Source organism: Equus przewalskii, chromosome 11 (assembly GCF_037783145.1).
Source record: "Equus przewalskii isolate Varuska chromosome 11, EquPr2, whole genome shotgun sequence".
Taxonomy (NCBI): domain Eukaryota; kingdom Metazoa; phylum Chordata; class Mammalia; order Perissodactyla; family Equidae; genus Equus; species Equus przewalskii.
Window position 1 is genome coordinate 31,284,321 of NC_091841.1, and position 22,510 is coordinate 31,306,830.

The 22,510-nt window shown below is 45.6% G+C and overlaps 1 protein-coding gene across 1 annotated transcript; it reads right to left on the reverse strand.

Moving 5' to 3' along the window:
- Positions 1 to 14,436: 14,436 nt before the first annotated feature.
- LOC103544427 (mas-related G-protein coupled receptor member X4-like) lies at positions 14,437 to 20,995 on the reverse strand. Its single transcript, XM_070564649.1, has 3 exons — positions 20,769 to 20,995; positions 17,973 to 18,321; positions 14,437 to 15,854 (listed from the first exon to the last, which is right to left on the reverse strand). Exon 3 carries the CDS (start codon positions 15,430 to 15,432, stop codon positions 14,437 to 14,439), a length of 996 nt encoding a protein of 331 aa, XP_070420750.1. The 5' UTR covers positions 15,433 to 15,854; positions 17,973 to 18,321; positions 20,769 to 20,995.
- Between the last annotated feature and the right edge of the window lie 1,515 nt (positions 20,996 to 22,510).

A 22,510-nucleotide genomic window follows, 5' to 3' on the forward strand; every position in this document is an offset into this window, starting at 1 on the left:
CACAGCAAAGGAAAAACAACAAATTACATGTAATTGGAATGAGCATGTGATAGGTGTACAAACAGAGAAACTCTGGAATGACTTGGGGACTATTAATAATTATTCTGGGACAAAAGGCATTAAGTGGACTGTCTCAGGAACATATGGTGAGCCCATGAGTACTTATTTCTTTTTCTGAACTGCTTGAGTGAAGGTTGAAAACTAAGGTAGACATTGGTCTGAGATCTGAGACTTTTCTCCTTTCCTCACAGAGGTATTCACTGCTATGAATTTCTGTTTTCCTTAAGTGCCATCCCACGAGTATTGCTGTTTGTTTCATTTTCACTCAGTTCAAAATACTTTCTAAATTCTCTATTGACTTCTTCTTTGACCCATATATTGTTTAGATATGTGCTACTTAATTTTCAAATAATTGTGAATTTTCCCTGATGTCTTGGAGCTGTGCATTTATACTTTTCACCCAACTTGGAAAAATTTTGCCCATCACTTCTCCAAGTGCTTTTTCTGTCCCGTCTCTTTCAGGGACTTCAATTATGTGTCCATCAGACCAACAGTTTCCTTCAGCTCATGGACGTCCTTTTCACTTTTCAAAAAGCACCTCTCTGTGTTTTATTTTGGATGGTTTCTATTGTTATTTCCTCAACTTCCCTGCTCTTTCCTTCTGCAATGTCTAATCTGTCATTAATTCCCTACAGGATATTTTCATCTCTTGTGTTGTAATTTTGCTCTGTAGAATTTTAATCTGAATCTTTTTTGTATCTTTCACGTTTCTTCTTAAGTTTTGACCTGTAGAGTACTGTTCTAATAGCTTTCAGCATCCTTACCTGATAATTCTCATATCTGCACTAATTCTAGGTTGGTTTTGATTGAGTTTTCTCCTCCCTATAGGTGTGTTTTCCTACTTTTTTTTTTTTTTTTTGAGGAAGCTCAGCCCTGAGCTAACATCTGCCAATCCTCCTCTTTTTTGCTCAGCAGGACTGGCCCTGAGCTAACATCGGTGCCCATCTTCCTCTACTTTATATGTGGGATGCCTCCCACAGCATGGCTTGCCAAGCAGTGCCATGTCCGTACCAGGGATCTGAACTGGCGGACCTCGGGCTGCCAATGCAGAACACGCGCACTTAACCACCGTGCCAGACCCTTCCTGGTTTTTTAAGGCTTGCTGATGATAATGCCAGATATTGTGGATTTTGTGTTGTTGGTTACTGGATAATTCTATACTTCTCTAAATGCTCTTGGTCTTTCTTCTTGGATCTGCTAAGCTATTTGGAAACGTTTGAATCTTTCAGGTCTTGCTTTTCAGTTTCGTTAGGTGGGAGCAGAGCAGTGTTTAGTTTAGGGTGAATTATTCTCCTCAGCAAGGAAAGACCCTTATGCATGGTCTACCCAGAGCCCCTGGACTTAGGAGGGTTTGTACTCTGACTGGTGGGGACAGGCACTTTTCCCGACCCTGTAGACATGTAGAAAGTCACTCGGGCACATGTGTGGGTCTTTCCCTCATCTTTCCACCCAGTTCCTTTCTCTGACTCTGCCCAGAGTCCAGCCCTGTGCTGCTGGGGCCCATTTTCCTAGGGACAGGGAAAATGGCCTTGGAGTGGGTAGACCAGCTCGAGGCTGGATGTGCTGCCTCAGTTTCATGTCATTGCTCTTGATGAGCAAGGGACTAAGATTGAGGTTGAGAACCCTTTGGAAAAATAGCTTTCATCCCATCTCATCCCTGAGAAAGAAGTCCCTGAGGGCTGTTCCAATACAATTCATGCACAGAGAGGCCAGCAACATGGTCCTTCCCTCACCTCATTGAACAGCATTGAACTTCATAGACACTCAGTCCTGGTCTGCTCAGGCCGTTGTAACAAAATACCATAGGTGGGGCGGATCATACAGCAGACATTGCACACTCACGGTCTGGAGGCTGGAAGTCCGAGATCAGGGTGTCAGCATGGCCAGGTGCTCGGGGAGGGCTCTCTTCCTGCTTTACAGATGGCCGCCTTCTCACTGTGTCCTCACAGGACAGAGAGACAGAGAGGGCAGCTCCTTCCTCTTCCTATAAGGACACTGGTCCCATCATGCAGGCTCCACCTCATGATCTCACGCCCCCCAAGGGCCCCACCATCTAATACCATCATATTACGTCTTCCACATGTGAATTTCAGGGCACGCAATCATTGAGTTCATAGCAGACTCCAATCAGAGTGTCTTCCCGTTCCAGGCATGGAGATGTAGTGGGGTTTCTGTGTCCCACACTTCCAGCTGCATTGTCACCTCTCAGGAACCACAGCAGCGGGACTGTGAGACCTGCCCATCCACTTGGAATGCACCATGCTCCTCCCTCCAACGTGAGTGTTAGCTCTGTGTGTGCATTGATGTCTCAGGACTCAGATGGGGGGTGCCATCAGCTCTGAAGTCTCCTTTCTGACCTAGGGATTATGTAGAAGTGGGACGTTTAGTCTCCCAATGTTTGGAGCCTCTCTTGGCACATTCATTAGAGAGATTAGTGTGCAGTTTTCCTGTCCTGTGATGTCATTGCCAGCTTTGAGCATCAAGCCCACTCCTCTGGACTTGGAAAACACATTCACATGAATTCTTTCTTTTTCTGATCTCTATAAGATTTTGTACCGTTGGTGTTATTTATTCACAAAAAGATTGGAAGACAACACCAGTGAAATTATTTGGGCCTTTCTTAGTGAGACTTTAAATAACATATCCAATATTAAAACGGATATAGAAATAGTCACATTTTATATTTTTTATCTTGTCAGATTTGATGAGTTGTATATTTCTGGCAATTTTCTGAAGTCCCTGAACAGTTATCTTACTTTTTATTCATTGATTTAAGTAACCTTAGTTTCTAGGTGTTTGAAATCTACTTATCTTGGGATAATAGCCTTTTATTAATTATATGTTCTCAGATATTCTCCCAATATTCTGAGACTTTTTGCTGCTTTTTCTAATAAGTACAGAATTTCTTAATTCTAAAAAAGTCCAACTTATCAATTCCTCCCTTTATTCTCTGTGCTTTTTGTTTAATTTTAAGCATTGCTCTGATGCATAATTATCAAGTTTTCCTTCTACAATATATTTTAACATTTTATCTCTCACCTTTAAGCCTACAACTGTCACAGAACCCAAACTCAGGTCCATTTCCCAATACACAGGAGGGTCAATTAACCAAAATGTCAGGCTTGTGGCAAGGAAAGAGTTTTATTATCGCAAGGCTGCCAGGCGAGAAGCGGGAGGTAAAACTCAAATCCACCTTATTGAAGGGACAAAGATAAGGATTTTTCTCTTGGGCTTTGAGGGGAGGGGAGCGTGTGCTGAAGTTTTAGGTCGGGAAGAGAGAGCATTGTGGCCTTGCTGGCTGGCATCTTCAGGCTGTGTTTGGTCTTAACTCTCTTTTGCCTTGACTGTCTGGATTTTTCTGGTTAGTTTTTATCCTTGCTCTATGTTTGGCCTTGTGAGGTTGTATCTTGACATCTGAACCTTGACTTCCTGGGAAAAACAGCTCACTCACATACTAAACAGGGACAGAAACACTTGGTAAGTTTGAAACAACCATTTATTATGTTGAGTATGCACGGCTGCAGTTAGCAAAGCTTACCTCAAATATTTTTTTCTCTTCTAGCCCAGGGAAGACTTTTAAGTCTTTCATCCTTGGTTTCAATCCCCACTGTCTTATGATTGTCCCTTAATCTTGGGGAATGGGGGTGACAACCACTCTAGCCACTACCTGCTGTAAAGCGGCAAAGATCAGGGTCAGGGGAATGAAACTGTTCTACTTTTGTTTAAAAATATTTTTGGGTACCAAGTGGGTAGAGTGAGTATGGTGTACGTGACTAATAGTTCAGTACTCTGATCAATGGCTTTGGCACATTTTATAATTACGTAGATGACCACATGTATTAGCAAAATAAACAGCCCAAATTTCCATGATGGACCTTGATCCTTGGGGAATCCAGGAGAAGAGGCCCGTAAACCAATCGAGGTTAGTGCCTCGAAGCTCAGGTAAAATCTGCTGTAGCTGAGTAGTGCTGGTTAATAGTCGAACAAGTAAGGTAAGAATCCAGGAGGCATTCATTATTTATCTTAGGAGACTGACCTCAGAACAGCAACTTGTGGTCTGTCAGGGGTTCAGTTGTCCATTCAGAGAGGTCAGTTTCTAGAATATGCAGCCAGCCAAGGTTTGGGTCATCCCAGTTGTGATGTTTTTCTATGGCATGGTTCATGTACCCTGTGGCATTTCTCAGATGGTCACATCCAAAGGGGATGAAGTTGATTTTCTGGGGGTTTGTGCTTACAGGATTTCAATAGCACCCAGTCTGCATGACAAAGATGGTACAGAGGAACATCTCACAGTGTCTCACATTAACTTGAGTTCCCTCTGGATCTTTGGGGGTGTGTGTGTGTGTGTGTGTGAGGAAAATTGGCCTACAGCTAACAACTGTTGTCAATCTTCCTCTTTCTTTTTCTTTTGCTTGAGGAAGATTGTCCCTGAGCTAACATCTGTGCCAATCTTCCTCTAGTTTGTTTGAGGGACACCACCACAGCATGGCTTGATGAGCAGTGTGTAGGTCTGTGCCCAACATCTGCACCCATGAACGCCAGGCCACCGAAGTAGGGCACGTGAACTTAACCACTATGCCACTGGTCCAGCACCCCCTCAGGGCCTTTTTGATCATCTCTAAAACATAGGAAGTGTCTTCCAAAGTTAGGCCTATACTGTGCAAGCAAGTATTTACTAAGAACCATTTCTAAAGAAACAAAAAGAAAAACAAGGTTAATGGCTGGAGCAAATTATAAACCAATTTCTGAGTCCAGGGGATGGCCAGTCAAGAAGATTTCTAGATGCCAGAGTCTAAGCATATTTTGTACTTTGAAATGTCTCTGATGATGTCCTTGGGTGTTCGGGTAAACATTTTGAGTGGCGTATACAGCAACAGGCATGAAGACTGTGTCAACATGGGCTATCATGGTGTTCTCTCTTAGGTTGATGTCAAGTTGTCCCATTTCAGTCTGCAGGGCTTCAGGGAAAAGGGTGTTTTCCGTTCACAATGATTCCAAATGAAAAGGATGGAAAAAAATTTTAAAATGTTAGTTTGGAGATCTGTCCCAGATATTTGAGGAAACTAGAAGCATTCAGGATCCAGTCCAGCTTACAAACAGAAAACAAAAACCTTGAAGTCAGTTAACAGAACCAGAATCCAACATCCACAAACGTGTATTATACTTTGTATTGAAAGATAATTTTTTCTGTAAAATCACCCTCATTTTCACCAAAGATAGCCAAGTTGGAGACTCATTGGTTTGCAAAATAAGTCTAATTTCAATAAACTTGACCCAATTATTTCCATAAGTACAGCAAGAATAACAATTGATCATATAGGCTCTTTTAAATCTGCTTTGCTGGAACTTTTCATAAGGAGTCTCATGTTAAACTTTAAGCCCTCTTGAGGCCAGGCCAGCCAAGCTAAGGACTTGTCATCAGACTGCACTGGCAATACCTACAGATTTGAGTGAATTTCTCTCTTCTGCAGGTCCCCAAATGTCCTGAGATTCTTTGCAGCTGCCAGAGTGAGAGACTTTCTTTACTCACCTGGTAAGGATCATGGGAACCCTGTAAGCAAGATCCCAGGCCAATATTTCCAAGTGGCTTCGTGTGTTCTCTAAAGTCAATCCTTGTTCCTCAAAGGTGTTTGGTTATATCTGAGTTTATGCATGTTTTCCTCAAAGACGACATTCCAGTCAAAGTGTTGGTAACACAACCAGTGTTTCCGATTGTGTCCTGCTATAGGGAGAACCTATTCTTATTGAACTTATGCAAATAACTAAATTGCCATGAAAATAAGAATACTCACTCATCAAGAGGTTTCAAATTCTAGAGGGATCAGATAGGGAAAAAAGATAAACCTTTCACTTCTGTTTACAAATTGTTGAAAATCATAGTTAGCTTAAGAGAAAAGAAACAAAGATTTCCTTAAATCTGGAAAGACAAAGCATGTAAAAAATAAGCAATATTTCAAACAAAAATTCAGAAAAATTATAATCATCTTCACCAGTTCATTGTGGCTCGTGTGATCAATTTTTCATCTTGATCTTCTGTTAGCAGTTGTATGAGGCCATCGGGTTCTCTGATAGAGTTCTGTAATTTCTTACTAGCTCAGTTGCATAATCTGCAAGTTCATCAGAAACCTGCATTCTAGAGCAAATGTCAGAGTTCTTTCCATCACTCTCTGTAAAGATGAAACATATTTGCAAAAATAGCAGAGTAAAGCACCTACTATCTCCAAAAAAACACTCAAAAATGGCAATTGAGAGAGAAACATGGCTGTTTATGTAAGATATAACACTTTGAGATAATAACTAGAATTGTGACTGACAACCAAGACAGATCAGAATTTTAGGAATGCTACATAACTTTTAAGACGTTTATATTAATAACAATTACCGACCAAATATAACATAAGAAGGCCTGTCATCACTTATTTGACGATGCTTCCTATGTAACTTTTTTTTTTAGATTGGCTCTGGCTAACATTTGTTGTCAATATTTTTTCTTTTTTTTTCTCCCCAAAGCCCCAGTACACAGTCATATATCCTGGGTGTAAGTCACTCTAGTTCTTACATGTGAGATGCCACCACAGCATGTCTTGGTGAGCGGTGCATATGTCCTCACCCAGGATCCAAACCAGCGAACCCCAGCCGCTGAAGCAGAACATGTGAACTTGACCACTCAGCCACGGAGCCAGCCCCAGCATGTAATGTAACATACCAAATAATTCTCATTAGTTAAATATTTCCCTCTCTATAAAAAGAGAGATCGAATTGTTTGAGAAGTCCCAGGGCCGACTGGAAATTTTCAAAGTGACTTTTAAGAGAAAAGAAAAACTTGACTTTGGGAGGGCAATTTGACAGAAATATCAAAAGGTTTGAAAACACTTGGTGAAATAGGAAACAATGCTTAGTTATCTATTCTATCAAGGTGACAACAGAAGACGTCAAAGACAGAGAGAGTCAAACAGTTTTAAGAAATCTTAATAGAGAGACCTCAGTCTTTTTGAACATAGGAAATTATTTTGACAAAGCATACATTTTCTGTCTTTTAGGTAGACTCACTTAAAAATAAAGAAAACACTTTTATAATCTCTTTATCAAGAGCAGACCAAAAGTTTAGACAATTATCCCTTTAAGAAAGGGAAAGCCAAATCGTAAGTGTGTACCAGCTTGCATTTGATATTGAAACACTTTCATTTAATTGAATTCATTTTAATCTCAGCCAACTTGGCCATGCACAAAACTCTTTCCTCAAGGTTTTATTTCCAGAACCTTCTGTCACTTGCTTTTGTACATTCAGAATCTGCCCCCTGCCTTTTACTTTCTTTTTTCGTTCTTTTTTTCTTTACTTTCTTAGTACTTTACAATAAATTTATCTTTCTTAACAAAGCAAACAAAAATATTTCCATTCCTTATACCTTCTTTACTGAAAACATACATTTTACCTTCCTTGTATACAGACTGTCTAGAAATATACACTGTCTCACAGAAAATTCCTTGGCATGCACAAAACATGTTTATCCACAAACACAAGCATTTTTCAGTTTCTCTGAAACAAGAAGCCAAAGATAGATAAATCTTTGTTTAGTAATTAATTCTCATATTTTGTCTTATGTAGAAAATGATACAGATAATCAATGAAATGTCATCATTTAATTGAACTTAGCAAAACTCGAAGGTTTTAAGTCACCACAAAGATTTTAGAAGCTATTTTTTAGGACACATACCATAAAACATAATTATCGCACCCAAAAACTGTCACCCATTTTTATTTATATAAATCATTCGTTTCCGACAATTATGTTCAGATTCCTCGTAAGTACATTCTGTGACACTAAAGCACTTAGCCACCATCTTAAGTTCTTTTAAGTACGTACATCATAACACATAATTATTGTGCAAAAATTCCCCCAAAACTTTTCACCCGTTTTATATCTATTCAGCTTACTTGTGTCCAGCAATTATATTTAGATTGCCTACAAAGACTTCATGAGACACCAAACAAAATCAGCTATTATTCTAAGTTGTTATTATTGCTGACAAATTTTGTAACAGACATAACAGGCTTGTATCATATCCAATGCTGATAAGTATGAGGGCATGTCTATTTAAATCAAACCAACAAACTTCAACAAGCTTTTATTACTAAAGATCATTTTACATCATGTTCACTTGAAAGGCATTTGGGCTAGTTTCTATTACATTTAGAAATAATATATAGAAGTGCTGATCTTACGCCAATTAAATAGAGCTCCTTTAGAAATTCTATCCTCTGGTGGCAGACAAATACATAGAGAAAGACTGACATACAGATAGACACAAACAGTGATCTTCAAATTTTAGCCTTGTCTCAGGTACAAAATTCAAAACAATAGTTGGATCCAAATTACTCCATGGTGGATGGACCTGCTCAGATGGCTGAAGATTTTTACTGAAGATTCTTTCCTTTTCACCGCTAGGATCCTTTTTAGAGCTGTTTTTGAAATCATTTTGTCTTTTAGGAGCTTCTGCATGTAAATCAAAGACTGCATTCCTTTGTCTCTGAGAGGTTCTGAATCCTTTCCTTTCAGGGTGACTCTTAAAGTGGACTTATTTGAAACAGAGCTTCCCCAGAATGGCCATTACAACTTCCAAAGATTACCTATTTCCACTCGTTTAATTTTAGATGAGGAATTTGGAGGGAGTCGAAGGAGGGGAGCTCAGCGAGAGAAGAGAGAGGAGCAGCAGATTTAGTTTTATTTACTCGCACACCTGCTGGTGCACCTGAGGCCCTTGAATATGGCATGTTTTTATGCAACTTTTTTCTTTTAAAGAGACAGTAAGGTATTCCTGATTTCATTAGAAGCCTCTAAAGTCTAAAATAGGCTTCCCATTGGTTATTTCATTTTATAGCTGGCTCTTTCCCATTGCATATGCAAATACGCCAGGTTGGGTAACCTGAAATTACCCCATTTTGGCCATTTTAAAGTGAGATCTCCTTGAGCATGTTTCATTAGCATTGCTTGGAGGGTGGATTAATATGCTCTCACATATCAGGCAGGGGAAACAGTCCCCAGTGAGACACAAAGTTCATCCCCACAACATAATCTACAATAGATCAGGCAAAAGGGATGCAATCATTTCACATAAAGCCCATTTAAATATACTAATCTAGGTGAAAAAATGTTATCTTAATTTTATCAACTCTTATACCTCTAGTCATACTCTCCGTTAGGATTCCATGCACAAGTCGCAGTCTTATGACATTGTGTAGGGGAAGCATTCCCAGCCAGACACAGCAACCATTCCCAAAAAACATTCAGGCAAAGTTGACATGACCTCTTCATATAATATTAGCTGCAACATTTTAGTCTTTATAATGTTATCAACCTTAGCGGCCTGACTGTTGCCCCAAACAACTGTTGGTCAGGTTTCTCATTGTGATTTCTGCCTGCTGGCTTTTAAATGTTTTCCAGGCTGAGGTGAATAAAATGGACTTGTTTGAGGTCCTTTAATGTTGGCAGGCCAGTAGGAGTCCCTTTGGCCTGTTCAACATTAGGCAGTCTTTTATTAAAACATTTGTTTTAACCTCGTTAATGTCCATTTTATTCATCCCATTTTTCTTTTAATAAGCAGCTAAAGTTTTCCATCCTGTTGCAATGAATTCTGGGACTCTTAACTCTCTGATTCCTCTTTGTTTTTTCTCTTTCAATATTTGTCTTATTCTGGGGCTGGCTCTGTGGCCGAGTGGTTAAGTTCGTGCGCTCCGCTGCAGCGGCCCAGGGTTCGGATCCTGGGTGCAGACATGGCACTGCTCGTCAGGCTACATTGAGGCAGCGTCCCGCATCCCACAACTAGAAGGACCTGAAACTAAGATATACAACTATGTACAGGGGGGTTTGGGAAGATAAAGCAGAAAAAAAAGAAGATTGGCAACAGTTGTTAGCTCAGGTGCCAATCTTTAAAAAAAAAATTGTCTTATTTACCCCACTGTCTTATTTCCTGAAAACCCCTTTAAAAGTTCCACTTTGTTGAGAAGAGCCCCTCTATTTATTCTCAGCTTCTTTTTATTTTTCTGTTAACTTAATGCTTTAATTAGCCTCTGCAAGACCATGAAAGGAAACTGAGACCCCAAATTTGATTAAGTTTCATCTTCTTCTTTTTCATTGGTTTATAGCTGAAAACATTCCAGTTCTGCAATACCTAACCCAGAAGGCTGCCGCTGGGAATGGAATCGGAGTTTCCCAGTATGGTGCCACACTACACACATCCATACACACACACGAGCGTCCAAACAAATGGAGCCCATAGTTAGTCCTCTCGGAGTGAGGTCTCTAATACTTGCAAAGAAATTGAGGCCCCCTTGACCAATCTCCAGCAAGCTGGAACAAAACCCATTGAAGCAGACGCCAAGAAATGAAAGGACAAATAGGACTTGGTCAGTTTTAATGAGGAAACTCACCAAAACGATGTCCATTCCAAACCAGAAGCAAAAGCAAGCAAACAAACAAACAAATCTGAAGCTTGTTTCCATGCCACGAGAAAAATTAGTCTAGTGCCAGGTGGGCCGGAAAGTCCCGGGGACGGTCTGCAGGGTGCATTGCCTGGGGACCTGCTGCACTGCTTCCCAGGAAATCCCAGTTGGCTTGGGGCTGCAGACTGTGGGCAGAGAACCTCCTGGCTGGCTCACCAAATTTTTACCGAACACAAACACAGGTCAATCACCCAGTATACAGGAGGGCCAATTCCTTGAAATGTCGGGCTTGTGGCAAGGCAAGAGGTTTATTATCGAAAGGCAGCCAGATGAGGAGATGGGAGTTAAAAATCAAATCCACCTCCTCGAAGGGAAAAGGTGGGGTTTTTCCCTGGGGTTTCAGGTAGGCAAGAGGGAACAGGTTCTGGGCTCAGGGGTAGTGGAGGGGGAGCATGTGGCCCTGCTGGCTGGCATCTTCAGCCTGTATTTGATCTTAACTCTCTTTCCGCTTGACTGTCTAGACGTTTCTGATTGGTTTTCATCTTCAGCCTGTGTTTGGCCTTGTGAGGCTGCATGTTGACACCTGGACCTTGACTTCCCGGGAAAAACAGCTCCCTCATATACTAAGGAGGGGCAAAAAGACCTGGTTACTTTTAAACAACTGTTGATCAGGCTGAGTATGCACAGCTGCAGTTAGCAAAGCTTATCTCAAATAATCTTTTCTCTTCTTCTAGCCCAGCAAATATTTCTAACTATTTCATTCTAGGTTTCACAACTCCCCTAGAAATGGCAATTATATGACAAGTACTCTTTGCAAGTATGGCCTTCCACGTTTCTGCACAGTGCTTTCTTTAGGATAAATGAGGTGTACTCATATGAGTGAGTCTCTAACTGTTTCAAACAGGTATATTACACTCACTTCTTTGTCTCTCTTCGCACCAACAAAACACAGTGAAAATCCTGTAGCTCTGTGAGTATCTTGTATCTAGTGTAGTGGCTCCACAATTTATCCTAAGTGTTTCATGGCCTTATTGGTTTAGGATTCACGATGGGCAGACAAGGACATAATTATTTGAGAACACACAATGTCAACATCATATATGTCCTGGGAGCAATGATGACCACGTCAGTTGTGAGACGTGAGGACAAAACGCACAAACCAGAAGACTGAGGTCCTCGTTCAGTCGTGAGAGTCTCCTCCGTGCTGGTTGGTGTGCCTGCAAGCAGAGTTTATGCATTTCTTTTTCCCCATGTCTCCTCTATTGATGATCTATGACGTATTTTCATCCCATAAATATAAACCAATTACATTCACTGTGTTCTGGAAACGCGCTCTCCTCTCCGGTCATAAGTGTCCCAGCTCATGTACTCAGGGAGCAGAACTGGTGGGTAAATTCCGTGTTATTCCTCACGTCCCTCCTCCTTGTTCATTCCCGGTCATGTTAGACCATCTGCAGATACTTTAATTGCCGCTCCGGCCTGATTGATAACACCCTGAGTTTTTCCACGATGGAAACATACACTCTATTCTTTCCAAGAATACTGCACTCCCCTGAAATACTCGAGATAGGACAAAGGTTTAGGGGTGCTGGGAGCACAGGAGAGCCTTGGCATGGGTACCCGAAGGATGACCTCCCTCCTCGTGCTTGTTGAGTAAGTTGACGGTGGACCCATTCTGGTACTTTCCAAACATCTGGAGTAGCTTCTCTTTCCATGTTCTTGTTCCTTCTGACACATGATTTTTGTTCTTCACCTTTGGAAATACCAAATGTCATCAGTCCCATACCCTTCCTCCATTCTTTAGTTCAGCCTGAGGTATGGAGCCCACACGTGCTAAGAGGGGCAGGACCACTCACCTGCAGTGCTGACAGCTGATTTCCGATCGCCGGTCATTGCAGAATCCACGGTCACTCCAAAGTCAGTGCCCGGGTGAGGGGCGTCCAGGCTGAGGTCTGTGCGGACCCCAGAGTTTCGGGACGAGGGAGCAACTGGGAAGAGTCTGTGCCACCTTCCCTCTCCCCTCACAAACTCAGAACTCACTTCGACAACTCCGACCTCAGGGACGCACAGAGGAATCCATCTTTCCAGGGATTATGGAGCTAAAAATAGTAATAATTCTAATCTACTCCTTCATTCGTTGTCTATTTAATACAACTCTCTCTGCTGTTGGGCCCAGTCTCAGGGACGCCAGCGATCACGCTGCAGCACTCACGAGGGACTCACTTCTTATCGGCTGTGACGAAGGCGACAGAACGGCAATCACCCCCAGCAGCAACGTTTCACACGATTTACAGTGTTTTGTGCGTGTGAAGGATGTTGACGCCCCTGATACTCAGAGCAGCGCTGCGGGGCAGTGACTCTTGTTAGGAGCTCTTTGTCGAAGTGGAATTGTAAGGATTAGAGAGATTACGTGACTTTCTCAGAGTCGCCGCCTAACACGGGGTGTCTGGGGTCTGAAGGGAGCGCGGGCAGTCTGACTCCAGTCCACGCATCACCTTCACACTTAGTACCGTAAGCTGGAAAATGATACATTCCCTACACTGTATATGTACACACGCACACACACGCACACATACACACACACACGCTAACACACCACATGCAGACATAATTTACTTTCTTCCTGGAGCAGGTAAATGAGCTACTTCATACGACTATGAAATAGAAAATAAAAGCAGTCATTGAAGAAGACAGGAACTTCACCTTGTAAAAAACACAGCCGTACAGAAGGAGGAGGATGAAATTGGAAGAGAATTATCAATAAAGACACAGCCTGCATGCGATGCTCTGTGTAAAGGAAAAGGCTAAGGGTGGCATTCGTTAGTGTTTGCACACTTGGAACACACGCAGGAAATCAGGACGAGGGACAGATGGGGGAGACGTGGGTCTCGGGACCTTGTGTGCCAGGCCCCCTTAGCGAGCTCACGGTTCCAGCAAAGGGTGCCAACCCCGCCCTGTCCAGGCGGGCGCTGGGGGAGGGACTCCAAAGCACGTGCCCTCTGGGCGGCTCTCCAGGGGCAACACACAGGAGGGCGGGTCAGAGACCCAGGGAGGGTCGGGATCAGCCAAAGGAACAGCCAGATGCGTTAGTACTGGGTTGAGGACATCCCTTGCACATGGGCCTTGTGCCCAACTGTGACCAGGGAACCAGGCAAAGAAAGGGTTACGGAGGATGCAGCTAACAACTAAAGTGATCTGTCTGGGTGTTTTTCAGACAAAAAGAAACTATGTGGTCTGTTTTGCAGAGCAAATCACGTGTTTGCAGAAAGACCTCTGCAAATTGTTCCAGCATCAGATAGTCCTAAAGTTTCCTTAACTCATTAGCATCTTAAATTTCCCTCCTCTGGGGAGGTCCAAACAGCCATTTTTAGATCATGCGATGTATGTACTAACATGTATACATGCTATACATGCACCTTAATGAACACACTTGTTACAAATAAACCCTGACCTTCCGCCCTCCTGTGTATAACGTCTCCATGAGCACTGAGCTCGGGGAGACCCTGCTCTGGGAGTCGTCCCCGCTGTTCTCCATCGCTCGTGCAAGCAATAAACCTTTCTTCCCCTGCTTCTGCCTTGGTTGTGCTTTTCGGCTCTGCAGTCACCAAGACATGAACCCACTTAGTTCAGTTCACAGCCTCTCCCTAGGAGCAGAGGGCTGTGGGAAGCCTGGATAAACAAAACTAGCAGAGGAGACTTCCAGAAGGAAGATACAAGGAGGAAAAAAAAAGACCTAACAGGGACCTGCTTGTAAATCTCAATGCAAAGCATGGAGGCCTATCAACACTTACATGATTGTTTCTCATAACGAATTTGTGTAAGAGATGGGGTGGCTGTGCCAGCCTTTAAAGTGGGTGCAGGATGGGTGGGCCCTCGTGCAGGGTCGGATCTTGAGGCTCCAGCAGAGCTGCCCTCTCCCTGGGCTCAGGGGGACATCAGGTGTCGTCTGGGGACGGCGGCTCTTCTGTGCTCAGCTCCACGTCCTCCGTCAGCGCGCTCTGGAGCACTTCTCTGAGAGGCTTCCAGCCCCGCTGTTGCCTCTGCCTTCCCATGAAGAAGTAAATGAGGGGGTTGACCCCGCTGTTCAGGGCGGAGAGGAGATGGAAGACGGGCAGCAGGATGTCAAAATAGGGGAAGGACGGGGAGAGCTTGTCGGCCAGCAAGCCTGCGCCGAGAGGCAGACCGAGCACCATGAAGGCCAGGACCGTGAGAAGGACGATCCTGGAGAGCCTGGCGGGCTGTCTCCGCATGGAGAAGCACTGCACCCTGATGAGCAGAACCAGGCTGGACACACAGAGCACCAGAAAGGTAAGCAAGAACATCCCATAATAGACCAAGTTTACTACATCACACGAGAAGGCCACAAAGTGGACACACAAGAGCACAGAGATCCCCGGACACAATGACAGCCCCCAAATCAGAGCGCACGCGATGGCCGAGAGCTGCGCCGGGCGGCGGCATCTGTACCAGATGGGGAAGAGCACGGACAGACAGCGCTCGACGCTGACAGCAATCAGCAGACTCAGACTCATCAGCAAAGAAGAGAAGGTGACCCCTCGTATGAGCACATTGAGCACAGCTACGGAGCGATTTAAAACAAAAAGTAGGAACCTGACGCTTTTGCAGAAGAGGAAGGCGAAGTCGGCACCGGCCAAGTTGAGGATGTAGACGGAAAAGGGGTTCCTCTTGATGCGGAACCCGAGCAGCCAGATGACCATGCCGTTCCCCACCAACCCACAGAGGCTCACGAGCACAATCGCAAGGAAGAGAGTGTTCTCGTAAGTGGAAAAGGCGTGGGCCCCATCCACACTTGTGCTGTGCGCTGTTGCGTTCGCCGCCGTTGGTAACTCAGACCCGTTGTTCGGGTGTGACGGCCAGGGCTGCGGTCTGGGAGAGACGCCCGTGGGGTCATTTCGGGGCTCGTGAGCCATCTGCTCGCCCTGCTGCAGGGGTCACCCCTGTGAAGATGGAGATGGGGGAGGGGCCTGGACCCCTGAGTTTGGGGATGATCCCGTTCACTCCACCAGCCTCCAGCTTCAGACCCTCCCCCGAGCCCGGGAGCAAGGACAAAGCGTGTGAGCTGCGGAGGGTCCTCCCAGAACTCTGTTCCCAGAAGCCACGATGCTGGCACGTGCGGGTGACCACCTTGCCTGGTCCCAGGGCCAGTCCCTCTCCCTGGAAGCTCCTGAAGAAATCCTAGACTCGCACGTCCCCCAGAGCCCAGGCCGGAGCCTGAGAGCCCGTCCCTCTAACCTGCTGGAGGGACCTCGCTGGGGCGACTGCTCCCGCCTCGCATTGCAAATCTTCAACTCGTCTCTCTTTTCACCACTCGGCTTCTTTTCTTGACTACATTCTGTAAGTTTGCAAATCAATAGACATCATCAGAAAAGAGAAGCATGTTTACATAAGAATGAATATTAACAAAATTGTATAAACTGAACACCAGTAATATACAAAAATGTATTTGTCCGTTTGCTTTCAGTTATTATCGTGCACAGAATACACAATGGTAGTGTTGGATTTGACTCAGTGGCATTTCCTTCATGGCTCATTCACACACACGTGCACACACACACACACAATGACTTCTGAATGCACGAAAAACTGCTGTGAGCGTGTCACAGGAAAGATGTGCAGTGTCACTGTCTTACTGGATGCTTTAGAATTGGTTTGAAGGCAGAACCACTTCTTTATGACCCTATTTATTACCATTGATTTGTGCATCCTCTTCCTTGCGTTGAACGGCTGTGCTTGTATTGAAGAATTCCATTAATAACCGACGTGCAATTCGATTCCGTGTTCTACCACATAAAACCCCTCGCAGAAGGCCGTGTGCTCAGAGACGGTTCTGCATTGAATGGTGTCCCCGAGACGGCTGCTTGTGAGCATCTGGCCTTTTGTGGTTGACAGGCGGCATCCCCACGTTCCAGGCCCGTGTTCTAGGCACTCAGCTCGTGGCTGGGCTTGTGTGAGGCCGGCACGGCTGCACTGGCATCGGGAAGACGGCATCATCCTGTGCCAGCTCCCATTTGTGCTCCTGGTGTCCCCTCTAGGAGGTGACAGCTCAGGGGGAAGTCCTTCACCCTGTGTCCTACACAACGCCTGGTGCCCCTCCCAGCAAGTTGTATTTATGGGCTTTTCTCTCTGCTCCGCTCTAATCTCTTCAGTGGCACCACTGAATGGAACCAAGGAGACATTTATTAACAAATCTTTACCAAGTAGTTATTTTCTTAAGTCAATTCTGTCCCTTGAATTGGAATTTAAATTGTGATTTCACTTTGCGAATGTTGATAATGCACGTAACAAAGAATTAGAATTTCTAGTAAATTTAAGATGATAAGCCTCAAATCTTAGGCTACTATTTGGTACAAGATCTGATAAGTAATCTATTTGATTTGTAATACATTTAATACTCATTAATTCAAGTTTACAAATTAACTTACAAAGTTATGTCCAAAGGGAGACTACTTAAGCATTGAAATTCACACCCACATTTGTTTCCCTCATGACTTAACAATATCCCAAACTAGAAGAATACACGAATCTCGTTCACCACTGGCACAAAGAGACTCATGTGAGAAACTGGAAGAAACAGCTGCTTAGAGTTCGCGTGAAGGGCTCCCTCAACACCAAACCAGACCGAGCCAACTGCCAGGCTCACGGAGCGCTCCAAACACGCTCCCTGGAGAAAACATCTCATCAAGCGCCAGGGGACATAGTTCGTCTTCCTGCCAATATCCCCACTGAGACCACTTTCAACTTTAAGGTAGAAACTTAGCTATCTTCTTCACAAGACAACAAGACAGTGACCGGCCTATCGATGATGCGGGAATGTTTGTTGACCGGATGAAGAAGTTAACCTCACAGTTAGGTTCTAAGAGAGACATCCGTTTTTCCGCGCCCGAGCAGCTGGCTGGGACGGGCCCTGTTCCCCGTTTCTTCCCACTCCTTTCTCCTGCTGCATCTCGTCACCTGGCTGTTTTTCTTTAACTGCACAGATGGCAGACACCCAGGGAACACTTCGTCACCGGAGAACCCCGGCGGCTCCTTATCCATGGCTCTTTGGACGCTTGCTATTCAATTTCATTTCTGTTTGCAAACGAGAGAGTGATTTCAACGAGCTCCTCTCTGCTCTGTAAGGTCTTCAGAGGAGAAAAGAAAATCCTCACACCTCCTACCCCGCTTCCCCCCTCCCCTCCTTCCCCGACAGGCTCAGCCTCCCTCGGAACCTTGTCTGCCTTCTAAGTCCTGGGAGGCAACCGCTTGATCAAATGCGTTACAACCACACAGCATCAGTCTCCACATTCACCGCCTGCCGTAGGAGTGTCTTCACCGCCTGGCACTTGGGCTTTAAGTAAAGGCTGACGATTAATTTTTCTGTTATGAGAAATCCGCCCCACAGCTATAAAAGATAAAAGGGCTGTAAGGAGTAAAAGGGCTTAAGTGCGATAGAAGTTTGTTTCTCACTCACCTACGCGCCAAACTGCTGCTCCTGATGAGCGGGTGGCAAGTGTGTGTCCCCTCCTCTATGCGGAGCGGCGGGAACACGGGCTCTGCCCATTCGCTGGCTCCAGCATCTTCAGCACGAGTCTCCAGGTGTCTCTGGGACGCGCTCACCCACCAGGAAGGAGGATGGACAGCACGTGTGAGCACCTGACATGGGAAGTCCTTGCAGGCTCGCATAGAGGTGGCTCACAACTCTCCTCCTTCGTTTAAGCAGCTAGAACTCCGCCACACGGATCCTGCTGACCAGAAGGGGGTCTGGCAAACGAGGTCCAAACTGGGAGAAAAAGGACGGTATGAAACACAGCCAGTCATCTCTAGAGGGTTCAGAGAAAAAGAGAAGGAACAATATATAATATGTATTTATGCAATGTTATATTATCATTTATTATATATATTATATGATATATAACTTTCTTGAAAATAAATGACTATTTACTTTACCAGATTAAAATAAAGCAAATTAAAAGAAATGGACACAAATCAATGTAACTCATCATAGTAACAGACTGAATAAGAAAAAGCACATGATTATGTCACCAGATGCAGAAAAGCATTTCACGAAATTCAACACCCATTCGTGATAAAGTCTCTCAAAATATGAACAATCGAAGGGAACTTCCTGACCCCGTAAAGGGTTCACATGAAAGACCCACAGCCAACATCACACGCGACGGTGAGAGGCTGACACCTCGCGCTCTGAGAGTGGGAACGGGGCAAGGACGTCCTCTGTCACCACTCGCCTTCTGTCCTACGGAGTGCAATTAGATCAGAAGAAGAAATAAGTGGCACGTGATTGGAAAGGAAGAGATAAAACTGTCTTTGTTCACAGACGACACCCAGCAGCGGAGGTGTGTCTAGAGAGAGAGGGTGACTTCAAGGGTTGACTTACGCAGTTGTGGGGGCTGGTCCCGGCCACACCTGCAGGGTGGGCGGGCAAACTGGAGACCCAGGGAAGCGCCGACGGTGCAGCCTGGAGCCCCAGGGCCGCCCGGAGGAGAATCCCTCCGCTGGGGATGGTCAGTCCTTTCCATCAAGGTCTTCACCTGACTGGATGAAGTCCACGCATCAGTAATCTGATTACAGAGGCTGATGGGCTCTGCTCAAAGGCTGCTGACTCAAACGTTAATCTGCCTAAAGAATATCGTCCCAGAAAAGGGAACGCTTGTGCGCTGCTGGTGGGAATATAAATTGGTACAGTCATTATGGGAAGTAGTTTAGAGGTTACTCACAAAATTAAAAATAGAACTACGATAGGATCCTGCAATCCCACTTCTGGGTGTATATTCAAGGGAATGGAAACCCTCTCACAGAGACAATGCAATTCTTAATTATCAATAATACCTCGATAAAGCTGGAAGAAGAAAGAAATGGAACAAAAATGCCTTCACGGAAACATCTAGAACAGTGTTTGACCACATATCTGGGTACCGTGGCCTGGCCAAGCTGACACATACAGCTGACCGTCACACGGACTTCTGGCATCATAAACGCAGTGCACACATTAGGGGAAAGGGGTGGAATCCAGCTTCTTTTCTCTCTCTGTACCCCTAGAGCTAAAGCCAGGGACATCCGTGAAGGGACAGACAGGACGAGGGGCAGCCACAGTGCGGCCTCGTGGCTTTGCTGCGTCCTGGGACCCAGAGATGCGGCTCTGCAGCTCGAAGGCCCATGACTGCGCGTGCTCGGTGAGAACGATGGACTCCTGAGGCCGGAAGGGGATGCGTGTTTGAAGAGACAACGCGCGTGAGTTCAGGCTGAGGCCTGCAGGGAAGCCGTGCAGAGTCCACAGCGAGAGAGAGGCCCGCGTCCACCAACACGGCGGGTCTGCAACCCAGACACCGGGTCCTGGTGCCGCCTCGCTCCTCAGCACCAGTGACGGGAGGCAGAGCCACGCTCCTCGGGAGGACTTGGGATTTCTCAGGATCTCAGCCCTGTCCTGCCTTTGTGATCGTCAACAGGTGAGACGAATCAGAACCAGTGGATGCGGTGGTGTGATGGCTGCTTCCAAACCTCGGACTGATGCTCTCGAGACGCACGTGCACAGCAGGCTGCGCTCCCCCCCGGCCCCCACCCCCGGGGCAGACCCTCCCGCCTTCGGACCAGGGAGCGTCTTGTCGGAAAGGCGAAAGCTGAGAGGCGCCACGCTGACTCTGAGCCCCTCTCTCAGAGACGTCCCTTCGGGATGACGTGGTTTGAGCAGGTGTGGTGCGCACGGAGCCAGGTTACCACGGTCGCGGCAGGTGCGGGCCCCACTCCCTGTCCCAGCTCGCTCTTCTCTCCCGTTAGGATCTAACATGTGCTGGTTTTGAGGTGTCACTTTCGGAGATCAATGTCATTTTCTTTAGTCCCAAGACTTGTGCTTTCAATTTTCCTTTGCGGAAGCTGCCCGCAGGAATCCCATGTTTCAAGCCTTTCGTACTTACTGGCTGTTGCAGCACCGCTTGCTCTCAGGAGGTTTAAGAAGCAAATGAAGGAAAAAGAGCTGGAGCCAAGTGCTCAGGGGTTGGCCCCTCTGAGGCTCTTGGCGTCCCTGCCTCTGTTCTCTTGAACCCTCCTTCCCGTTCTCCAGGGGGACAAGCAGACCCAGCCCAGCCTGTTCCCCCGGACCCTAGAGGCAGCCCCTGTAAGGGGCGAACCAGTGGGAAGCACATCCCGTGTCCCAGACAGAGCCCGGCAGAGTGAGGAACAGAGACGCCGAGAGCGCTCGAGGAGGACAGAGCGGGTCAAGGTCAGAGGACGGACGACAGACATTTGTTCTCACCTGCATCTTCTCGCAGAGGCTGGGGCGTCCTGATGCTCGGGGGCAACTGGAGGGTCTCGGTGGCTGGCGGAGGCCTGAGGTTCTCCCCACAGCACAGGCTCAGAGCGAGCTCCCTCAAGCGCACTGTGCTCAGACGCTGCCTGCAGGCTGAGGACCAGGGTCTGCGGCTGGTCCCAGTGACTCCCTCCTCCACTTTACACTCCTGCCGTCACGTGGGTCTCACTCGGATGACACCCTCGGAGCCTATGGGCGCTGTGAGGCATCATCACTGATTTTCTAGAAGCAATCTCAATGGAGAGTGCTCATTTCATGCACCATAATTGCAAATACTCAAAACACAGCTCACGAACTCCAGGAAGATGAGGCTCCATTTATTTCTAAGCAACCATTTTAATATCTTATTAAGAGAAAATATTGATTCAGCCACAGACTTGTTGAAATATCTCCATTGTTTTCTTTATCAATGGAAGTTAACGGTTAATTCTGATTACCAAAGTAGAAGCCAGTGACCTCAGGAGGAGCAGGGTCCCATCGAAGCAGCCCCAGACTGCTCACTGCTCTCCTGTTCGCTCTGCTTGGGCCACAGTGGCCCCCAGAGCTCCCGCCTCTACCTGCCTCAGGGCCTTTACACTTGCTGTTCCTTCTGCCTGGAATGTTCCTACGGCTTTTCACATCGCGGCCTTTCTCACCTCCTCCTCATCTCAATCACAGATCAGCCTTTCAGGGAAGATTCTGAGATTTCTTGGTATCTTTCACTTTCTGCCGCTTTATTTCCCCATCAGAAGTTATCACCATCGACCTTCACACATTTTATTTGGAATTTACACAGCACAATTCTAAATAATCCATGGCTTGCAGAAGAAATCAAAAAAGAAATTAGAAAACACTTTGAACAGAACAGTAATAAAGATTTATCCCTAACTGTTTCATGAATTGTCATGCTGTGGCAAATTGAATTTCTAAATTCATTTCGTTTTCCAATTGATTGCTGCTACTGTATCAATATTCAACCCATTTCTGCATATTAACCTTGTATCCTGCAAAATTGTTAAATGGACTTATTAGTTCTAGCAGCTTCTTTGTCAATTACTTAAGATTTCCTATGTAAACAGTCATGTCATCGGCAAATCGAGAGAGGGTATTTTTCTCCTTTTTTTAAGTATTCTGACTTCTATTTTATTTCCTGGCCTCACTGCCATGGTGAGCTCTAGTTTGACTTTCAGTCGTGAGTTTGGGCGTCCTTGGCTTGTTCCTGATCTGGGACACCCAGTTATTCTAGAGCCTTCCTCTGAAGCAGTTGGCTGCGACAGTTTGGGTCTGTTTCTGGGCTTCCTGGACCCCTCTGTTGGTTCCTGTGTCGGGAGCGCTCTCTCCTGACGACAGCAGCTTCACGGTGAGAACCGCGGTCAGCTCGTGTGACTCCTTCAGCCTCGCTTCTCTTTTGAGACGGCCTTGGACATCTAGATCCTTCCAACGTTCGTATCCATCGCAGAATCAGCTTGTCAGCTTCTGCAAAAAGGTCTTCAGAGATTTTGGCTGAGATTGTGTGGATCCGCCAATAAATTTGGGGGAAGCTGACCTCTTGATGATATTTAGTCTTTCCGACCGTGAACGTGATCTATGTCTATTCGGGTCTTTATTCTCAGCAATCTCGTGTTGAGGTCTTACACAAGGAGTTTATGTTACGTTTATTCTGGGGGAGGGGGTGTTCAATATTTCATCATTAATCTGAGGAAGCTTTT

Coding starts and splice junctions, on each gene's coding strand:
- LOC103544427 (XM_070564649.1), bottom strand. CDS start 15,432: ATGGCTCACGAGCCCCGAAATGACCCCACGGGCGTCTCTCCCAGACCG.